Here is a 19,221-nt window from a genome sequence, read left to right as displayed (position 1 = left end):
TCTGCTTTTCTCTCGTCTATCCTTAAGTAAATCTAAAGGTGATATCACATTCTGGTATAAACTATTGATCACTCCTATTTCCCCTTCTAAATCCAACGCACAATTAAAATGGGAACTGGATTTAGGCAGATCATTGACACCGACTGAATGGCAGCTTACTTTTTTAGCTTCCTATTCCATGCCCCAATGCTTGAATGACACTGAAATGCATATAAAACTAATCCACAGATTATATTTGACCCCCGACCGACTGCACAGATTTTGGCCCTCCTGTAGCAATAAGTGTTGGAGACTATGCGGGTCTGTAGGTGACCACATATTCTGGTCCTGCCCAGTAATTACCAAATACTGGTCCGAAGTGTTTGACTTGATCAATAAAGTTCTAACCTCTCATCTCACCGCGGACCCGTCCCTAGCCTTATTACATATTGTCCCCCCCTCTGTCTACCCCTCTAGCAGATATGTCTTAGGCCACATCTTAATTGCTGCTTGCGCCAACCTGGCTCAGCTCTGGAAACAACCTGCGCCCCCTTCTCTGCTAAAAGTTATTTATAAAACGAATCACCACTTTCTCATGGAAACCGAATATATCCCTCCCTCCAACACAGCCCTCTCTCCCGGGACATGATGGTCCTTGTGGCAACAGTTTGTTACCACTGGTGACGGATCCAGGCACTTCCACAACCCATCTTTAAGTGGCCCGCCTCATGGTAGTCTAATCGAACACCCGGTTAATGTGTAACAATTTGGAAACTCTGCTTAGTGAGATTCTCTCCTGTAATAATGTGGACATATGTTCTTTTCTTCTCAACCCAGGTTGACATCAGGCTCTATTTACATTCCTTCCTCCCCTCTCTCCCTATCTAACTGCCTTGGCCTATAGAGCTATAACTTGTGTTTCTCGTTGCAATATGACAGATCCACCTCTGTAGTTCCTAGTACCAAAGATTTAGGATTCCTAACAATATTCATATTTCTACGTTATGTAGTCTGGTCCCTCTCTTCTTCTCTTTTGCTAGCTATTATCTGTGTCCAATAACCATGCTATCATAGTACCTGTACCTATAACTGTACTGGATGCTCCCTACCCCCCCTCCCCGTGTACCCCCCCCCCCCCTCTATCTCTATAATATGTTGTATAACTCACCCCGTTTTTCTTTTTTCTTTCTGTACCCCATAAAAATTGTTTTTTCCCTCAATAAAAACTATTGAAGTTAAAAATAAAATAAAGCAGCCAGTATTTACCCTGCACAGAAACAAAATAACCCACCCACATCTAACTCTTTCTGCACATGTTATATCTGCCCCACCTGCAGTGAACATGGTTTTGCCCAACTGCTAACAAAATTCCTGCTGCGATCAACTCAGAATTACCCCCATAAAACGGGTGATATGAGTTTAGCCGTTACAACTAACACTATTGCTGGCTGTAAGTGTACACACTTGCTGGGTACATCTGAAACCCCACTCTGCAGCCTGGAGAGGTGCCACCTGCCTGCTGCTGTCTTCCAGCCACTTCTGTGTGACGCTATGATGTTGCACGTTCTCCGGTGCTGGGAGCAGTAGTTCCCTGCTACTGCACTGAGGGGAGAGTCTACCAGGGAGAGCCCCTATAGAGTAGGGGTAGTGTGGGAGGTTGTATATGTTATATTATATGCATTTTGAACTCAAACTAAACACAGCAATGAAAGCACTTGTTTTACTGTACACCTCCAAGTGAGTGGTGGTAACATTGATATTATACAGGGGAAACTGGGCCGGCAAGTCTGTTTACTAGGCAATAAACTAATAATGTGCTTTCTGTTCTCTTCTGTTTAGTAAAAAACGTGGCTGCGCAAGGCATTGCGTCCGAGTCTTCCTATTACGGAATGAAAGATAACGCCAGAAGGGCCGTTGATGGCTCTCTGTCCAGCAATTACTTGATGAGAGACTGCACACACACGCGAAGTCAGCCGAATCCCTGGTGGAAACTGGACCTGAGATCCAGATTCAGGGTGATGTACGTTGCCATCACGAACCGGGGAGACTGCTGCCGGGAGAGAATCAATGGCGCTGAGATTCGTATCGGAGACTCAGATGAGGACGGTGGAATCAGTAACCCCAGGTAAGCTTGTGTGCCTAATTCAGAGTTGATCGCAGCAGCAAATTTGTTAGCAGTTGAGCAAAACCATGCTGCACTGCAGGTGGGGCGGATGTAACATGTGCAGAGAGAGTTAGATTTGGGTGGGGTGAGTTCAAACTGAAATCTAAATTGCAGTGTAAAAATAAAGCAGCCAGTATTTACCCTGCACAGAAACAATATAACCCACCCAAATCTAACTCTCTGCACATGTTACATCTGCCTCCCCTGCAGTGCACGTGGTTTTGCCCAGCTGCTAACAAATTTGCTGCTACGATCAACTCTGAATTAACCCCTGTGTGCGGCTCTCAGTGCAGGGAAATGAACACAATAAAGACAACCAGTCGTTGGCAGAAGCACAGAGCGGACATTTCCGGGTTGGTAAAAGCTCTGACTTTCCTGGGCATGAGTCGGAAAACTGAACCCAACTAGTGTGGATGAACGATAGCCAGGGCTGGATGTGAAGGCCATCTGCCAATAGCTCCCACCCTGAGTAACAAGATAATACTCCCTTCTCCCATGCCCATCTCCAGGACTTCTCTTCTGCTTCTCCCAACCCCTGGAGTGCCCTCTCACACTATCAGACTTTTCCAGCTTACCAACCTTCAAAACTAATCTCTCCAGCTGAGCCCACCATCCTTCCTGCGAATACTCCAGGATGCACGTTGCACCCCCAGTTCACAAGCGGGTGCTCATTCCTCACAGAGCGTTCGCCAACACTGCCCCCCCCCCCCACCCCTAACCACGACTGAGATATAAAAATTGTTCCCCAAAATGTGCACCTCTCCATCAATACTATCTTTCAGCGCCCCCCCCCCCCCCCCATTATGTTTAAAATAAGTAATGTTCCGCTATGTCAATCTGTTCAGCTTTAAATCCCACTCGCTTTCATAGAAACCTAGAACGTGACGGCAGATAAGAACCACTTGGCCCATCTAGTCTGCCCCTTTTTTAACCTTTGAGAGTAACCTGAACCCTAATCGATCCCTAGCTCTATGTAAGGACATCATTATGTATATCCCATGCATGTTTAAATTACTTTACTGTCTTAGCATCTACCACCTCTGATGGGAGGCTATTCCACTTGTCCACTACCCTTTCTGTGAAGTCATTTTGACTTGAATTTCCCCGGACTCAGGAAGTGTCCTCGTGGTCTAATACTTCTCTTCCTATGAGGAATGTTTCCCTCCTGTACCTTGTTATAACCCCTGATACATGTGAACGTTTCACCTTGGAACTTTGAGTAGCCCAGATTGGAAAGTCTTTGTCATATTATTATTGTGCCGGAAGAGTCTTATGTCTGGTAACCCTGAAAGCTTAGGTTATGATCCAGCGCCCGTACTATTATCCAGGTGCGCAGTTGTATTCCGAATGAATTATGGGGAGACAATGGCCTTTAACTGCAAAGGAATGGAGGGACGATACGTGACCATAACTATACCCAACGAAAACCAGATCCTGACGCTCTGTGAAGTCCAAGTATTTGCTGAACCTCTTGAGAAACATGAAGGTATGTAGGGGTGATACCAGTGTTACTGTATTTGGCACTGTCACCAAATATCTGTAGAAACCTCTGCCCTTCATTTATTCTCTCTTTTTTATACAGTTATTCCAGGACAAGTCCACATCCCGGAGACCGGTAAGTGTTCTGTATTCATCTACAGTCAGGACGGGCTGCAGGGTGCTATACAGAGTCATTCTCTGGCTAGAAGAAGTGGGACTCTCAACGGTTTTCTGTGTGTAACTATGGCCCTCATTCCGAGTTGTTCGCTCGGTAATTTTCTTCGCATCGCAGCAATTTTCCGCTAATTGCGCATGCGCAATGTTCGCACTGCGACTGCGCCAAGTAAATTTGCTATGCAGTTAGGAATTTTACTCACGGCATTACGAGGTTTTTTCTTCGTTCTGGTGATCGTAGTGTGATTGACAGGAAGTGGGTGTTTCTGGGCGGAAACTGGCCGTTTTATGGGTGTGTGTGAAAAAACGCTACCGTTTCTGGAAAAAACGCGGGAGTGTCTGGAGAAACGGGGGAGTGTCTGGGCGAACGCTGGGTGTGTTTGTGACGTCAAACCAGGAACGAAACTGACTGAACTGATCGCAGATGCCGAGTAAGTCTGGAGCTACTCAGAAACTGCTAAGAAATTTCTATTCGCAATTCTGCTAATCTTTCGTTCGCAATTTTACTATGCTAAGATTCACTCCCAGTAGGCGGCGGCTTAGCGTGTGTAAAGCTGCTAAAAGCAGCTAGCGAGCGAACAACTCGGAATGACCACCTATGTGTCTTTACTGCACAGAATAGTACAATGAAATAGGGATCATTGGTTCTTATAGCAGGGGAATGGAGGCAGCAGGAAGCCACAGACTGAGAGTTATATAGTGGGAGGAGCAGGGTCCCCAGCAGCACAGAGTATATCAGGAGATGAGTGATGTGTCAGTGAGGACAGGGCTGCATGTGACAGGGGCAGTGACATGATGTGATGAGGGGAATGGAGGCAGCAGGAAGCCACAGACTGAGAGTTATATAGTGGGAGGAGCAGGGTCCCCAGCAGCACAGAGTGTATCAGGAGATGAGTGGTGTGTCAGTGAGGACAGGGCTGCATGTGACAGGGGCAGTGACATGATGTGAGGAGGGGAATGGAGGCAGCAGGAAGCCACAGACTGAGAGTTATATAGTGGGAGGAGCAGGGTCCCCAGCAGCACAGAGTATATCAGGAGATGAGTGAGGTGTCAGTGAGGACAGGGCTGCATGTGACAGGGGCAGTGACATGATGTGAGGAGGGGAATGGAGGCAGCAGGAAGCCACAGATTGAGAGTTATATAGTGGGAGGAGCAGGGTCCCCAGCAGCACAGAGTGTATCAGGAGATGAGTGGTGTGTCAGTGAGGACAGGGCTGCATGTGACAGGGGCAGTGACATGATGTGAGGAGGGGGATGGAGGCAGCTGGAAGCCACAGACTGAGAGTTATATAGTGGGAGGAGCAGGGTCCCCAGCAGCACAGAGTATATCAGGAGAGGAGTGATGTGTCAGTGAGGACAGGGCTGTATGTGACAGGGGCAGTGACATGATGTGAGGAGGGGAATGGAGGCAGCAGGAAGCCACAGACTGAGAGTTATATAGTGGGAGGAGCAGGGTCCCCAGCAGCACAGAGTGTATCAGGAGATGAGTGGTGTGTCAGTGAGGACAGGGCTGCATGTGACAGGGGCAGTGACATGATGTGAGGAGGGGAATGGAGGCAGCAGGAAGCCACAGACTGAGAGTTATATAGTGGGATGGGCAGGGTCCCCAGCAGCACAGAGTATATCAGGAGATGAGAGATGTGTCAGTGAGGACAGGGCTGCATGTGACAGGGGCAGTGACATGATTTGAGGAGGGGAATGGAGGCAGTAGGAAGCCACAGACTGAGAGTTATATAGTGGGAGGAGCAGGGTCCCCAGCAGCACAGAGTATACCAGGAGATGAGTGATGTGTCAGTGAGGACAGGGCTGCATGTGTCAGGGGCAGTGACATGATGTGAGGAGGGGAATGGAGGCAGCAGGAAGCCACAGACTGAGAGTTATATAGTGGGAGGAGCAGGGTCCCCAGCAGCACAGAGTATATCAGGAGATGAGTGATGTGTCATTGAGGACAGGGCTGCATGTGACAGGGGCAGTGTCATGATGTGATGAGGGGAATGGAGGCAGCAGGAAGCCACAGACTGAGAGTTATATAGTGGGAGAAGCAGGGTCCCCAGCAGCACAGAGTATATCAGGAGATGAGTGATGTGTCAGTGAGGACAGGGCTGCATGTGACAGGGGCAGTGACATGATGTGAGGAGGGGAATGGAGGCAGCAGGAAGCCACAGACTGAGAGTTATATAGTGAAAGGAGCAGGGTCCCCAGCAGCACAAGATACATTATATGGTCCTTGTCTACTGGGGCAGGAATATACTCTGGGGCAGAGATCCTCTATATGAGGTAAAAGTTAATTAACTCCAAATAGTTACTAATATGTTATGCTTCTTCCCTCTTCTTTATTACAGATGAGCATGACACATCGGAGAAACCGAATTTGCCCGTCAGTGAGTATACTTTTATACTAGGAAAGGTAAAACACACCCGACACCGCTGCAGCACAGAACATTATAATGCTACTGTATTGAGCTACGCTAGTTACTCTGGGGATGTACGACCTTTGTCGGTATACATCACAGTAATGATTACGCTCTGCAAGACATTTTTTTTTATTTCTCATACATCCTAGAGGATGCTGGGGACTCCAAAAAGACCATGGGGTATAGACGGGATCCGCAGGAGACATGGGCACTTTAAGACTTTAAATGGGTGTGAACTGGCTCCTCCCTCTATGCCCCTCCTCCAGACCTCAGTTAGATTCTGTGCCCAGAGAGACTGGTCACACACTGAGGAGCTCTCCTGAGTTTCTCTGGAAAAGACTTTATTTAGGTTTATTATTTTCAGGGAGCACTGCTGGCAACAGGCTCCCTGCATCGTGGGACTGAGGGGAGAGAAGTCAGACCTACTTCTTCTTAGTTAAGGGCTCTGCTTCTTAGGCTACTGGACACCATTAGCTCCAGAGGGTCTGATCACTTGGTATAGCCTAGCTGCTCGTTCCCGGATCTGCGCCGTCCCCCCCCTCACAGAGCCAGAAGAAAGAACCCGGGTGAGTAACCGAAGTACAGAAGACTTCCGTAAAGACGGCAGAAGACTTCAGTCTTAGAGGTACCGCGCAGCGCGACCGCTGCGCGCCATTACTCCTACTCACAAGCGGCACTACATGGGTGCAGGGTGCAGGGGGGAGGGCGCCCTGGGCAGCAATAAAACCTCAATTTCAGTCTGGCAAAAGTGATATACAGTGCATAGGCACTGTATACAGACCCCCGCCAGTATAAAAAAATAGCGGGACATAAGCGCGCCATTAAGGGGGTGAGGCTTGGTCCTCCCAGCTCTAATCAGCGCCATTTTCTCTTCACAGTGAGCTGCAGAGACGCTGGTCCTGGCCTCCTACACTTCTGTCACAAGTAACAGGGTGCTAAACTGGGGAGGGGGGGGGGGGGCACAGCAAGTTTGGTGTTGAATTATTATATATAAAAAGCGCTGACAGGTCTGGGGCATTATATATATATACTTTCAGACTGGGATAGGCGCTGGGTGTGAGCTGGCAAACTCCCTCTGTGTTTCTCTAATAGGCCTTATTGTGGGTCTGTCCCCTATAGCCCAGTGTGATAGTGGTGTTGGTTCGAGTGTGTCGACATGTCGGAGGCTGAAGGCTCTTCCCAGGAGGAGGCTGGAGTGGGGACAGAACAGAGTGGGGGAGTGAATCTGTCGGCACCGCCGACTGCTGATTGGGTAAATATGTTGAGTGCCTTGAATGCAAATGTGGCTTTATTGAATAAGAGATTGGATAAATCTGAGGCTCAGAACCAAACATGGAGACAATCCGTGGAAGATGCTTTATCCCAAACGCAGACTCCCTCAGGGTCACAGAAACGTCCGTTTACCCAAATAGCAGACACAGATACCGACACGGATTCGGATTCCAGTGTCGACTATAATGATGCCAGGTTGAATCCTAAACTGGCTAAAAGCATTCAGTACATGATTGTGGCAATAAAAGACGTGTTACATATCACGGAAGACCCTGCTGTTCCTGAGACACGGGTCGGTATGTTTAAAGGAAAAAAACCTGAGGTAATGTTTCCTCCCTCTCATGGACTGATCACTCTTTTTGAAAAGGCTTGGAAAATTCCTGACAAAAAGTTGCTGATTCTCAAGATAATTATTATGGCATACCCATTCCCCTCTGAGGATAGGAAAAAGTGCGAGCCAACCCCCAATGTGGACAAGGCTTTAGCACGGCTGTCCAAGAAGGTGGCGCTTCCGTCCCCTGACACGGCGGCCCTAAAGGATCCTGCGGATCGTAAGCAGGAAACTACTTTGAAATCTATTTATGTCACTACGGGTACGCTGCTCAGACCTGCCGTGGCATCGGCATGGGTGAGTAGTGCAATTGAAAAGTGGGCAGATAACTTATCATCTGACTTGGACACCCTGGATAGGGATAGCGTTCTTTTGACACTGAGTCATATCAGGGAAGCTGCAGTCTATCTAAGGGAGGCTGCGAGAGATATTGGCCTCTTGGGATCAAGGGCCAATGCCATGGCAATCTCGGCTATGAGAGCATTATAGACTCATCAATGGAATGGTGATGCTGACTCTAAGAGGGCTATGGAGGCTCTGCCGTATAAAGGTGGTGTTTTGTTTGGTGAGGGCCTCGCGGACATGGTATCTACAGGTACCGCGGGTAAGTCATCTTTTCTACCGTATGTCCCTGCACAACAAAAGAAAACGCCTCTTTATCAGATGCAGTCCTTTCGGTCTAATTAATTCAAAAAAGGACGAGGGTCCTCCTTCCTTGCTGCTAGAGGTAGGGGAAGGGGGGAAAAGTCGCCGGCTGGGGCAAGCTCCCAAGAGCAGAAGTCCTCCCCGGCCACTGCCAAATCCACCGCATGACGCTGGGGCTCCACTGCTGGAGTCCGCACCGGTGGGGGCACGTCTTCAACTCTTCAGTCAGGTCTGAGCTCGTTCGGCCCTGGATCCTTGGGTGCTAGAAATAGTGGTCCAAGGGTACAAACTGGAGTTTCAAGACGTGCCCCCTCACCGAGTTTTCAAATCGGCCTTACCAGCTTCTCTTCCGGAAAGGGAAATAGTATGCGCGGCGATACAAAAGCTGTGTCTGCAGCAAGTTATTGTCACGGTCCCCCCGTCACAACGGGGAGAAGGCTTTTATTCAAGCCTGTTCATGGTCCCCGAAGCCGGATGGCTCGGTCAGACCGATTCTGAACTTAAAATCCCTCAGTTTATATCTGAAAAGATTCAAATTCAAGATGGAATCTCTCCGAGCAGTGATCTCCAGTGTGGAAGGGGGGGCTTCAGTCGACATAAAAGATGCCTACTTACATGTCCCAATATATCCTCCACATCAAGCTTACCTGAGGTTTGCTGTTCAGGATTGTCATTACCAGTTTCAGACGTTGCCGTTTGGTCTTTCCACGGCTCTGAGGATTTTCACCAAAGTTATGGCGGAAATGATGGTGCTCCTGCGCAAGCAGGGTGTCACAATTATCCCGTACTTGGACGATCTCCTGATAAAGGCGAGATCAAAGGAGCAGTTACAAAGAAACGTTGCGCTCTCCCTGACTGTTATGATTCCAGCACTCTGGTCTGAGGAGATCTTATTGCGAGGACCGGAGCACTGGAACGTAATGCTGGGGAAGGGAGCGGAAATGGAAAATAGCCCCTGGCACCCTAACTTCGTTGTCTCGCCCGTGCTGTCAGAAATCCCCTGCGAGACTATGGTTGCTTGAGCCCATGGCAGCCGCGTTTGAAGGGCGGATTATGTCTGCCCAACTCCGATGCCCCCTCAGGTCTTAATGGGAGACAAAGGGAAATCCGAGACAGGGTGATAACAAGGGGCCCTCTGACTAAACAACCAGGCCAGGGGCTACAAGAAATTAAAACTAGAATATGTGCGGAAAAACCGCCAGGGAAAAGGACAACCAAAATATCCACTTGTCCACTCTCCTACCCGGCACCGCCGAGTTCCGGAGAGGACTTGTGGAAGCGGAACCCTCCGCAAATGCTCCGAAACAGAATATAAAGATAAAGCAGCTGAGCCGCAACATACGGCAGAGCCGTAACTCACGAACACCACACGATATTCTCTGGTGATCGTTGAGGACAACAGGGGACCAAACGACTTCTTGGGATGAGATGACAACTCCAAGATACAAAACTTCTGAGGACAGGAATGACCGGATACAGCAGGACAGGAACAGACGTTCAGCAAACCAAGGTAGCATGCAGGAAGCTATTACCGGCGTCTGTGTGCAGCACTGAGCAGGTATTTAGCAGGGAGTCCTCCAATCAGAAGCTTGGAGCCTGATTAACAAGATGCCGTGCAGCTGGCTTGCTGCACGAGCAGAAGACAAATGTGAAAGTTAAAACTTGATTAGATTGACCCTGCAACGGGGAGCGCGGTCCGCCCGTGGCGTCCCCGTTGCTAGGGTCCAGGCGGCTCAGTGTTACTAGGGAGCCGGCGGCTAAGCGCGCACGGCGTCCCAGCGTTGCTAGGGACCCGGCGGCTCGCACGCCTGGCGTCACTAGTTGCTAGGCGCCGGGCCGCAAGGACGTCGCGGACCACGGCGCCTAACAGTACCCCCCCCCCCTTGAGGAGGGGTCAACGAACCCCTAGAGCCAGGTTTCTGAGGAAATTCTCGAAAAAATGCTTTCTTGAGTCTCGGGGCATGAAGATCCTTGTCCAGGACCCAAGACCTTTCCTCCGGACCATAGCCTTTCCAGTGCACTAAAAAATAAAGCCGACCCCGGGACAATTTAGAGTCAAGAACTTTCTCTACCAAGAATTCCTGTTGTCCCTGTACATCTACTGGAGATCTACCCTGAGAGATCCTCCGAGGAAATTTTACTGGAAGAAACGTATTGTTTCAACAGGGAACAATGAAAAGTATTTCCAAACTTAAGGGATCTTGGTAAACGTAGCCGAAAGGCAACTGGGTTGACCTTCTTAATAATAAGAAACGGTCCAATAAATTTGGGTCCCAATCTAGCCGAGGATTGTCGAAGCCTGATGTTGCGAGTTGACAACCACACCTTATCTCCCACCTTAAAAGTGCAAGGACGTCGGAGCCTGTCAGAAAATTTCTTCTCTCGGAAGGCCGCTTTTCTGAGAGCAAGGTGCACTTTTTTCCAAATTGTTCTGAGATGGGAGGTCAAGGTTAGCGAGGAGACTGGAGAATGATGAAAAAAAGAATTGGCTCTGGGGTGAAAACCAAAAACTGAGAAGAATGGTGACTCTTTAGTGGAGGAATGACAAGCATTATTGTAAGCAAATTCAGCCAAAGGGAGAAACTCGGACCAATCATTCTGGAGTTTGGCTGAATACAAGCGCAAATATTGTTTTAATGACTGGTTGACTCGTTCGGTTTGCCCGTTGGACTGTGGGTGGTAACCGGATGTTAACGACAGTTTCATCTTTAATGAGGCACAAAAACATTTCCAGAATTGTGCGATGAATTGTGGACCCCGATCAGAAACAATATCAGTGGGCAACCCATGAAGCCTGAACACATGGCGGAGGAACAAAACTGCCAACCCTTGAGCAGAAAGCAATCGAGGAAGAGCAATAAAATTAGCCATTTTACTAAAACGGTCCACTACCACCCATATGACTCGGAATCCGGCTGAAAGGGGAAGGTCAACCACAAAATCCATGGAAATATGAGACCATGGCCTGAGAGGAACAGTTAACGGCATAAGTTGCCCGATAGGCAAGGAACGGGGAACCTTATGCTGTGCACAAACCTGACATGAATAAACAAATTCCTTAACGTCTTTAGAAAGACTAGGCCACCACACTGAGCGAGAGACTAACTCCAATGTCTTAGTGATTCCCGGATGCCCTGAAACTTTGTTGTCATGAAATTCAGTTAAAACAGTGGCTCTCAAAAATTCAGGGACGTAAAGACGACCAGCAGGAGTAAATCTAGGAGCTTGGTGTTGAAGCTGGTTTAACTGGGTAAATAAATCCTGTGTGAGGCCTGCCCGGATGACCGAAGATGGAAGTATGGGGGTAACAACAGGATTGCTATTGTGAACCGGAAGAAAGCTACGTGACAGGGCATCAGCTTTAGTATTCTTGGAACCAGGCCTGAAAGTGATTATAAATTTGAAACGAGTAAAAAATAATGCCCAACGTGCCTGCCGGGCATTAAGCCGTTTAGCTGATTCAATGTATTGCAGGTTCTTATGGTCAGTCAAAACCGAAATAGTATGTTTTGCTCCCTCCAGCCAATGCCTCCACTCCTCGAAAGCCCACTTTACCGCCAGTAACTCCCGATTACCAACGTCATAGTTGGATTCAGCGGAGGAGAATTTCCTGGACATAAAGGCACAAGGATGTAACTCCAGAGACTCCAGATCCTTTTGAGAAAGGACAGCCCCCACTCCAACCTCTGAGGCATCAACCTCCACAACAAAGGGCAACTCCGGATTAGGATGTTTGAGAACTGGAGCCGAGACAAAGGCTTGTTTCAAGGCCCGGAAGGACAATTTAGCTTCATGCGACCAGTTGGTAGGATCCGCTCCTTTCTTTGTCAGAGCTACTATAGGAGCAACCAGGTCAGAAAAAGAATGAATGAACCTCCTATAATAATTCGCAAACCCTAAAAAGCGCTGAATTGCTTTTAAATTGGTGGGTTGCGCCAAATTAAGGATGGCCTGGAGCTTCTTTGGTTCCATGGAAAATCCCTGAGGGGAAATTATGTACCCTAAAAAAGATACTTCCGTGACGTGAAAATCACACTTCTCCAGCTTGGCATATAAATGATTCTCACGTAACTTTTGAAGAACCAGACGAACCTGGGTAACATGTTGATCCATTGATTCAGAATAAATCAAGATGTCGTCTAAATAAACGACCACGAATTTCCCTAGGAAGTCACGGAGCACATCGTTAATGAGGTCTTGAAAAACTGCTGGAGCATTAGACAGGCCGAACGGCATCACCAGGTATTCGTAGTGACCCGACTGAGTGCTGAAAGCCGTCTTCCACTCATCTCCAGATTTAATTCGGATGAGGTTGTAAGCTCCTCTAAGGTCAATTTTAGAAAAAATCACAGCAGAACGTAACTGATCAAAAAGTACAGAAATTAACGGCAAAGGATAGGTGTTTTTTACTGAGATCTTATTCAGGGCTCTAAAATCAATGCATGGTCTAAGCGAGCCATCCTTTTTCTCCACAAAGAAAAAACCTGCACTTAAAGGAGATTTTGATGGTCTAATAAATCCTTTCTCTAAGCTCTCCTGAACATAATCATTCATGGCCGATGTTTCTGGCCCGGACAATGCATATAATCTCCCCTTTGGCAATGTGGCACCTGGAACTAGCTCAATAGCACAATCATAAGGCCGATGGGGAGGTAGAATGTCCGCATTGCCTTTGGAGAATACATCGGCAAACTCCTGGTATTCCACAGGAATGAGCTCTGGAATGATAGCTGCCACTCTGACTGGATACGAAATACATTCCTTAGCACAAAATGTACCCCATTGGGAAATCTCCCCGGACCGCCAATCAATGGTGGGATTATGAAAGGCCAGCCAAGGGTGACCCAGAACAACTGGAACTGCTGGGCAATGTGTTAGGAAGAATTCAATATTTTCAGAATGTAAGGCTCCTACTGTAAGTACTACGGGAGGTGTACGGTGAGTAATAACCCCATTGGAAAGCGGACTCCCATCTAAGCCGTGCATTGTGATTCACCTATCCAATGGTAACTGTGGAATGCCTAAGGCCTTAGCCCAAGTTAAATCCATAAAGTTTCCTGCAGCTCCACTGTCAACAAAAGCCGACACCAAAGAACTGAGGCTGCCAAAGGAAACCTTAACTGGAACTAAAAGAGAGTTATTCGAGGAGATAAGCTGCAGACCTAAGTGAACCCCCTCACAATTCACCTGGTCAAGGCGTTTCCCGACTTGTTCGGACAATTACGAGCAAAATGTCCCTTACCACCACAGTACAAACAAAGACCGGAATTTTGCCTTCTGGTTTTTTCCTCAGGAGACAGCCGGGAGAGACCCATCTGCATGGGCTCTTCAATGTCCTCAGGAATGGAATAAACACAAGGACTAGACCTTACAGTTGTTCCTCTTTCAGCCCTCCGCTCTCTGAGACGACGATCAATCTTAATAGAAAGCTCCATGAGTTTATCGAGAGTCTCAGGAGCGGGGTACTGGAGGAGACTGTCTTTAATAAACTCTGATAAACCGAGGCGAAACTGACTGCGCAGGGCTGGGTCATTCCAGCCACAGTCGTTCGACCAACGGCGAAACTCGGTACAATAAACCTCTGCAGGATTTCTACCTTATTTGAGAGCGCGCAGCTGACTTTCAGCGGACGCCTCTCTATCTGGGTCATCATACAAGAGCCCTAAAGACTTAAAGAAAGCGTCTACTGACAACAACGCAGGATCCTCTGCTCTTAAACCAAATGCCCAGGTCTGAGGATCCCCCTGGAGTAAAGAAATAATAATCCCTACCCGCTGAGATTCAGTACCAGAGGAAGTAGGTCTTAAACGAAAATAAAGTTTACAGGACTCTTTAAAATTAAAAAATTCTTTTCTATCACCAGAAAAACGGTCGGGCAAATGCATCTTTGGTTCAGGGACTACCTTTGGGGAGGCTCGCAAAAGATCTTCCTGCGACCTCACCCGAAGAGAAAGATCCTGAACCATCTGAGTAAGTTCGTGAATCTGATTGACTAAGAGCTGGCCAGGATTTGGCCCTAAACCTGTCGGATTCATGAGGCCAAAAAACTTTAACAAAAACTGAATGAGAAAAAATTAAACCCTATTTAATTTTAGTTTTTGGTATGGCCGGTAATAATGTTATGATTCCAGCACTCTGGTCTGAGGAGATCTTATTGCGAGGACCGGAGCACTGGAACGTAATGCTGGGGAAGGGAGCGGGAATGGAAAATAGCCCCTGGCGACCTGTGACAGGATGATACTGTACGGAAGCACTCGCAGCTTCTGCGTCCCGTTGACTGCGCACAGAATGGAAGGTCAAGCCGCACGAGGCCTGACCACATAGGGGATTCCCGCTTACCGTCAGTAACCGCCTGTTACTGACTCCACCCACTGCGCTGTGGGCGGGTTCTCGCTGCCACCACCAAACTCCTAACCTGCCGTGGCGTTTGGAACCACGGTTCTGCTCTGTATGTGCCGACGCACTGCCTTACCACAGCTGTGTGGTGCTGACGAATCCCCACTAGCCACTTGCTAGGCCTCTACCGGTAGCTGGCGGAAGGCGGAGCTTGGAGACGTCAGGTGCTTCCCTGGACAGCCGGAGGACGGGGCTAGGTTTGGCCTAACCCTGTTGGTCACAAGGATGAAGCAGTCTTCTTGAGGCAAAGGTGTTTATTGCTCAAATAACCTTTAAAAAGGCTCCTCCCTATTGCTAGGGGCAACAGCATACAATTAAGATGTTTCAGCAGAAGAAGATGTTACAATACACAATCCTATGGGCCAACTGCCCTCCTTTTATCCCTCTCCAAGACCCCTTACCACAGGGGGTAAGCCCGCCCTGTGGTGTACAACCAATCAATGTTTACCCATGAGCTGTGCATGCTCTGGTCTCATGCACACACAACATTGTTCCCTATGGACAGTGGGGAGTGGTCGGTCTCCTTTGTCTCTCCCATCTGGGAGAGCAGGCTACTCCCACGGTGCCGTTCAGTCTGGCTGGGGGGAGGTTTTCCCTCCTAAACTGACTTCCAGAAACCTGCCCGGGACCCCTTCTCACTGCCTGCAGCCTGGATTTGGGCTCCAGAGCTGGGCAGCCTGGCTCCCCGGTCCAGGTCTCTGGTCCACTACGGCTGATCTCCATGGAGCTCCAAGAAACCACTCAGCTTGTTTTATAGCTAAGCTGCTTCTCTTTCTCCCTGTCCCCATTGGAACTGTGAGGCTGGATGGGAAAGCATTCCGTTTTTAGGGAAAAGGTCTGGGAGAATCCATCAGCCTGCACAGCTATGGATTCCCCCCTCCTGGGACACCCAATCAAGTAAGTGCATTTTATCTTTAAATACATTACATTTTAAAATCACACTGTACATTTCCCCTTTTAAATATACACTGAGCCTGTGCCCTGCACAGACTCTACATACTCAGGCACTGCAGTGCCTTCCCTAGCCCTGCAGCCTGGCTGCTAGGGCTCTCTGTGTGCTGGAGGTATGGGGCTGGCTTCCCCCATCCTCCAGCCTGCCTTCCTGCCTCTGGGGTTCCAGGGAGCTGGCTCTCCCTGTCCCCCCAGGGTGGCACTAACCAGTGGCCTCGCCGCACGCAGCGGCGCACCCCCCTGTACCTAAGCCCGGCGGCCCGGGACACTTGTCCCGGCCGCCGTGACTCTGGCTTTGTTGTGGTGCTGGGGCGCCGGGAGCGTAGCTCCCGGACCCCAGCGCTCATCAGCCTGCTCGCCCGCCTAATGTGCCCACGCCGCTAGGGAGCCGGCTAGCCCGGTCCCCCCCTGAGCGGCGCCTGTCTTGTGGCCTCGCTGCAGCGTCCGGCGGGGAGCCGGGCTGCAGCGCACCCCCCTCGCCGACTAGCAGCCCGGGACGTCCGTCCCGGCTGCTGCGGCTGGCCACCCGTGCTGGGCTGAGGCGCTGGGAGCAGAGCTCCCGGCCCCCAGCGGCGGCTCTCACATAGAGCACTGCAGCGGGAGCCGAGCTCCCAGCCGCAGCGCTCACCCTTCTCCCCGGCGCGCACACTCCAGTGCGCCCGGGGCTACACTGACCGCTGCCGGGAGCGGAGCTCCCGGACTCCGGCGGTCAGCGGCTGCCTCCTCTCCCCCGGCGCGCACACACTGCTGAGCGCGCCGGGGGCTGTCCTCCCTGCCGTGGTCTCCGGAGGGGTCCGGGACCACGGTGCATATTATAAAAATACATTTTTATACATTTACACATCACGGCGCCTAGCGCCCAACATAATTAAAATTTGGCGCCAAGCGCCCCTTTGTCTCTGCAAATGGCGCCGGGCACTAGGGATTAACCCCTTCAGTGCCAGGGCGGCCATTTGCCTCGTGGCTGGGGCTCTCCGGCCACACTCCTCCCCCCCCATTCAAGCGGGTCAACCAGGGACCCATGTCCCAACGATTTGGGTCCTGGTCCCGCAGTCCGTTGGGGTGAAGGGGACGCTACCTGGGGGGTGTAGGCTCTGGCCTAGACAGTTCATCCATAGTGTAGTGGGCCTCTCTTCGTGGGTGCACAATGTTCAAATAGTCCACCTGAAGTCCAAGTTCAAGGCTCCACCACAAAAGTCTGTCCAATTCCCCCAAGGTAGGTTGCAGCCACCTAACAGGTAGGTGGTAAGTCACCACGGTGGGGGGCCGGTTACAAACAAGTGCCACCCACGGTGTCCCAACTGTGGCATACCCCACCTCCCACAATAGCAGTTTTCTGCTCAAACAGGCCACAGGGTGCTCCTGCCCATATGGCTCTTTCTGGCTTGGTACAGCTCCCAGTCCGTGCAGTGGCGCAATAGTTCGTAACACACAGTCCTGGTCAAGAATGTGCGCCATCAGCACTGGAGCGGGTACCTGAGCCACCTTCAATGACTGGAATGCCAACTCGCAAGCGGGTGCAAAGTCCACTGACTTGGGAATGCCCTTCCTAGCCATCTCTGTCAAGGGGTTCACTACAAGACTAAAGTCAATGACAACATGTCCGTAGGGCCTTACAGGTTCTAAGGTCAGTACCGGTCTGGGTGATGTGGGTCGGGGACAGCCTCTGGTTGCCTCCACCCCCTCTGAGTTGGGCCTACCCCTGTCTCCTCCCACATGGTGCCCCAGGCACTGCACCTCTGTCATACTTATCTGGCAACTGTCTGCCCTTACTGTCAGACCTGCCCTCCAATCCTCCTCTGTCGACCTATGACTCGGGAAACCTACCCTGTCACCTAGGCCTACTCCTTCCTCCTCGTCCGCTACCTGTGCCACAGTGATGGCGGCCAGACCACCAGCCTCTGGATCCTGTGTGGCATCCACTACAGGGAGGCTGTGTGTCTTCCCCGATCTACGGTGCACAGGTAGGGGACCTGCTATGTCCACAGCAACTTGCTGCAAGGGTTCTCCTATGGGCAGAGGCCCAGAGACAACACAACCGCTGGAGTGCCCCGGCTGCCAACGCATGGCACCAGCCTTACAGTTGGTCTGGGCGTCATCCGACATTCCAGACCAGGGTAAGCTCTGTGTCAGGCACTTCAGGGTACGGTCTATCTCCGGGTTGCTGTCCAAAGGGGTTTCGCTGGCAACCGACACCGGTTGCGCAGGAACGTTCCCTGAGGGGACCAGTTGGACACATTCCCTATCTGGTCTATCCCCTCCCACTTTCCTGGCTACCCTGTACCTTAACCCTTCCCGCCCGGCCAAACTTCCTGCCCCAACCCTGTCAAGGCCGCTGCCAGAGTGGCGCCTCATGCCTTTCGGGGATGGGTCAGAGAGTTGAGCCTCCCTAAACTCCTGCCTGTGGCCCTCAATCTCTCCTAAATTGGGACACTCTACAGGGGGATCTAGGTGGGGACTACTAGGGTCAGTCTGGTAGGGGTCAGTCATGGAAAAGTCAATGTGGTTTCTCATACTCACCGCCGGAGTTGGCAAACCACTTGGGTCAGGAGCATCATTGGGCACCCCCACAGGATCACACGAGCTGGAACCGACATCCTCTGCGTTGCTAGGGGACGTAGGCATACCAGAGGCAAAAGGCATGCGGGGTCGATGTACTGATCTAGCCGCTGTGATCTTTTCCTCTGGGCTGGTTGATGCTGTGGTTGGCTGTGCTGGCAGTTGTCTAGCAGCTGTAGTCTTTTCCTCTGGGCTGGGCTGTGCTGGAGTAGCTGATGTCAACGGTGGTTTTGGAACTTGACTCCGGGAAATGGCGCCAACAAACGTAGTGACGATCCCACCACCCAGATCATTTCCTAGGACCACATCAGTTGGGAGACCATCCATGACGGCAACTTCTCGCAACTCTGGTCCAGCTCCCCAGTCCAGGTAGACTCTTGCCATGGGAACCGCTTTTTCTGTTCCTTCTGCCAGGGTGATCGTGGCAGTGCGACCCTGCAATACTGCAGCAGGATCTATAAGGTGGGGGCTCACCACAGTGATTGAGGCCCCAGAGTCTCTTAGGCCTTCTCCCTGCAGAGGTCCCACGTGGACTGGCTGCAGGTGCCTCCACATGTTGTGTAGGGGCTGTTTGGCCATGCAGGTGACTCTCTCCGCAGAGTGCACCTGTCTCTCGCCACACTCCATCGGACTGACTGGAGGGGGAACAGTCTCTGTAGGCTCATCTCCTCTCGTCAAACAAGCGATCCGGGCTCCAGCACTCGGATTTGGGGCACGAGTCTGGGGTGCTTGGGATGCAGAACAGTTCATCCTCAGATGTCCGATTTTCCCACAGCCGTAGCACTTCTTCTCCAGTCGTGGCACCGATGATCTCTGATCAGTTGCAGGGACGCTGCGGTGCGGTTGCTGGCCAAGAGC

General features: G+C 50.5%; 1 protein-coding gene across 1 annotated transcript in view; it reads left to right on the top strand.

Moving 5' to 3' along the window:
* LOC134958626 (uncharacterized) overlaps positions 1-19,221 on the top strand; it is an 83,051-nt gene that overhangs the window by 49,346 nt on the left and 14,484 nt on the right. Inside the window, exons 19-22 of the mRNA XM_063941347.1 lie at positions 1,819-2,104; positions 3,472-3,629; positions 3,726-3,758; positions 6,138-6,176. Coding sequence (XP_063797417.1) covers positions 1,819-2,104; positions 3,472-3,629; positions 3,726-3,758; positions 6,138-6,176 — 516 coding nt within the window. The remainder of the gene's footprint in view (positions 1-1,818; positions 2,105-3,471; positions 3,630-3,725; positions 3,759-6,137; positions 6,177-19,221) is intronic.

This window comes from Pseudophryne corroboree, chromosome 9, assembly GCF_028390025.1.
Source record: "Pseudophryne corroboree isolate aPseCor3 chromosome 9, aPseCor3.hap2, whole genome shotgun sequence".
In the NCBI taxonomy this organism is placed as follows: Eukaryota; Metazoa; Chordata; class Amphibia; order Anura; family Myobatrachidae; genus Pseudophryne; species Pseudophryne corroboree.
The sequence above is the reverse complement of the archived record's forward strand: the minus strand, read 5'-3'. Positions and strand labels throughout refer to the sequence as shown.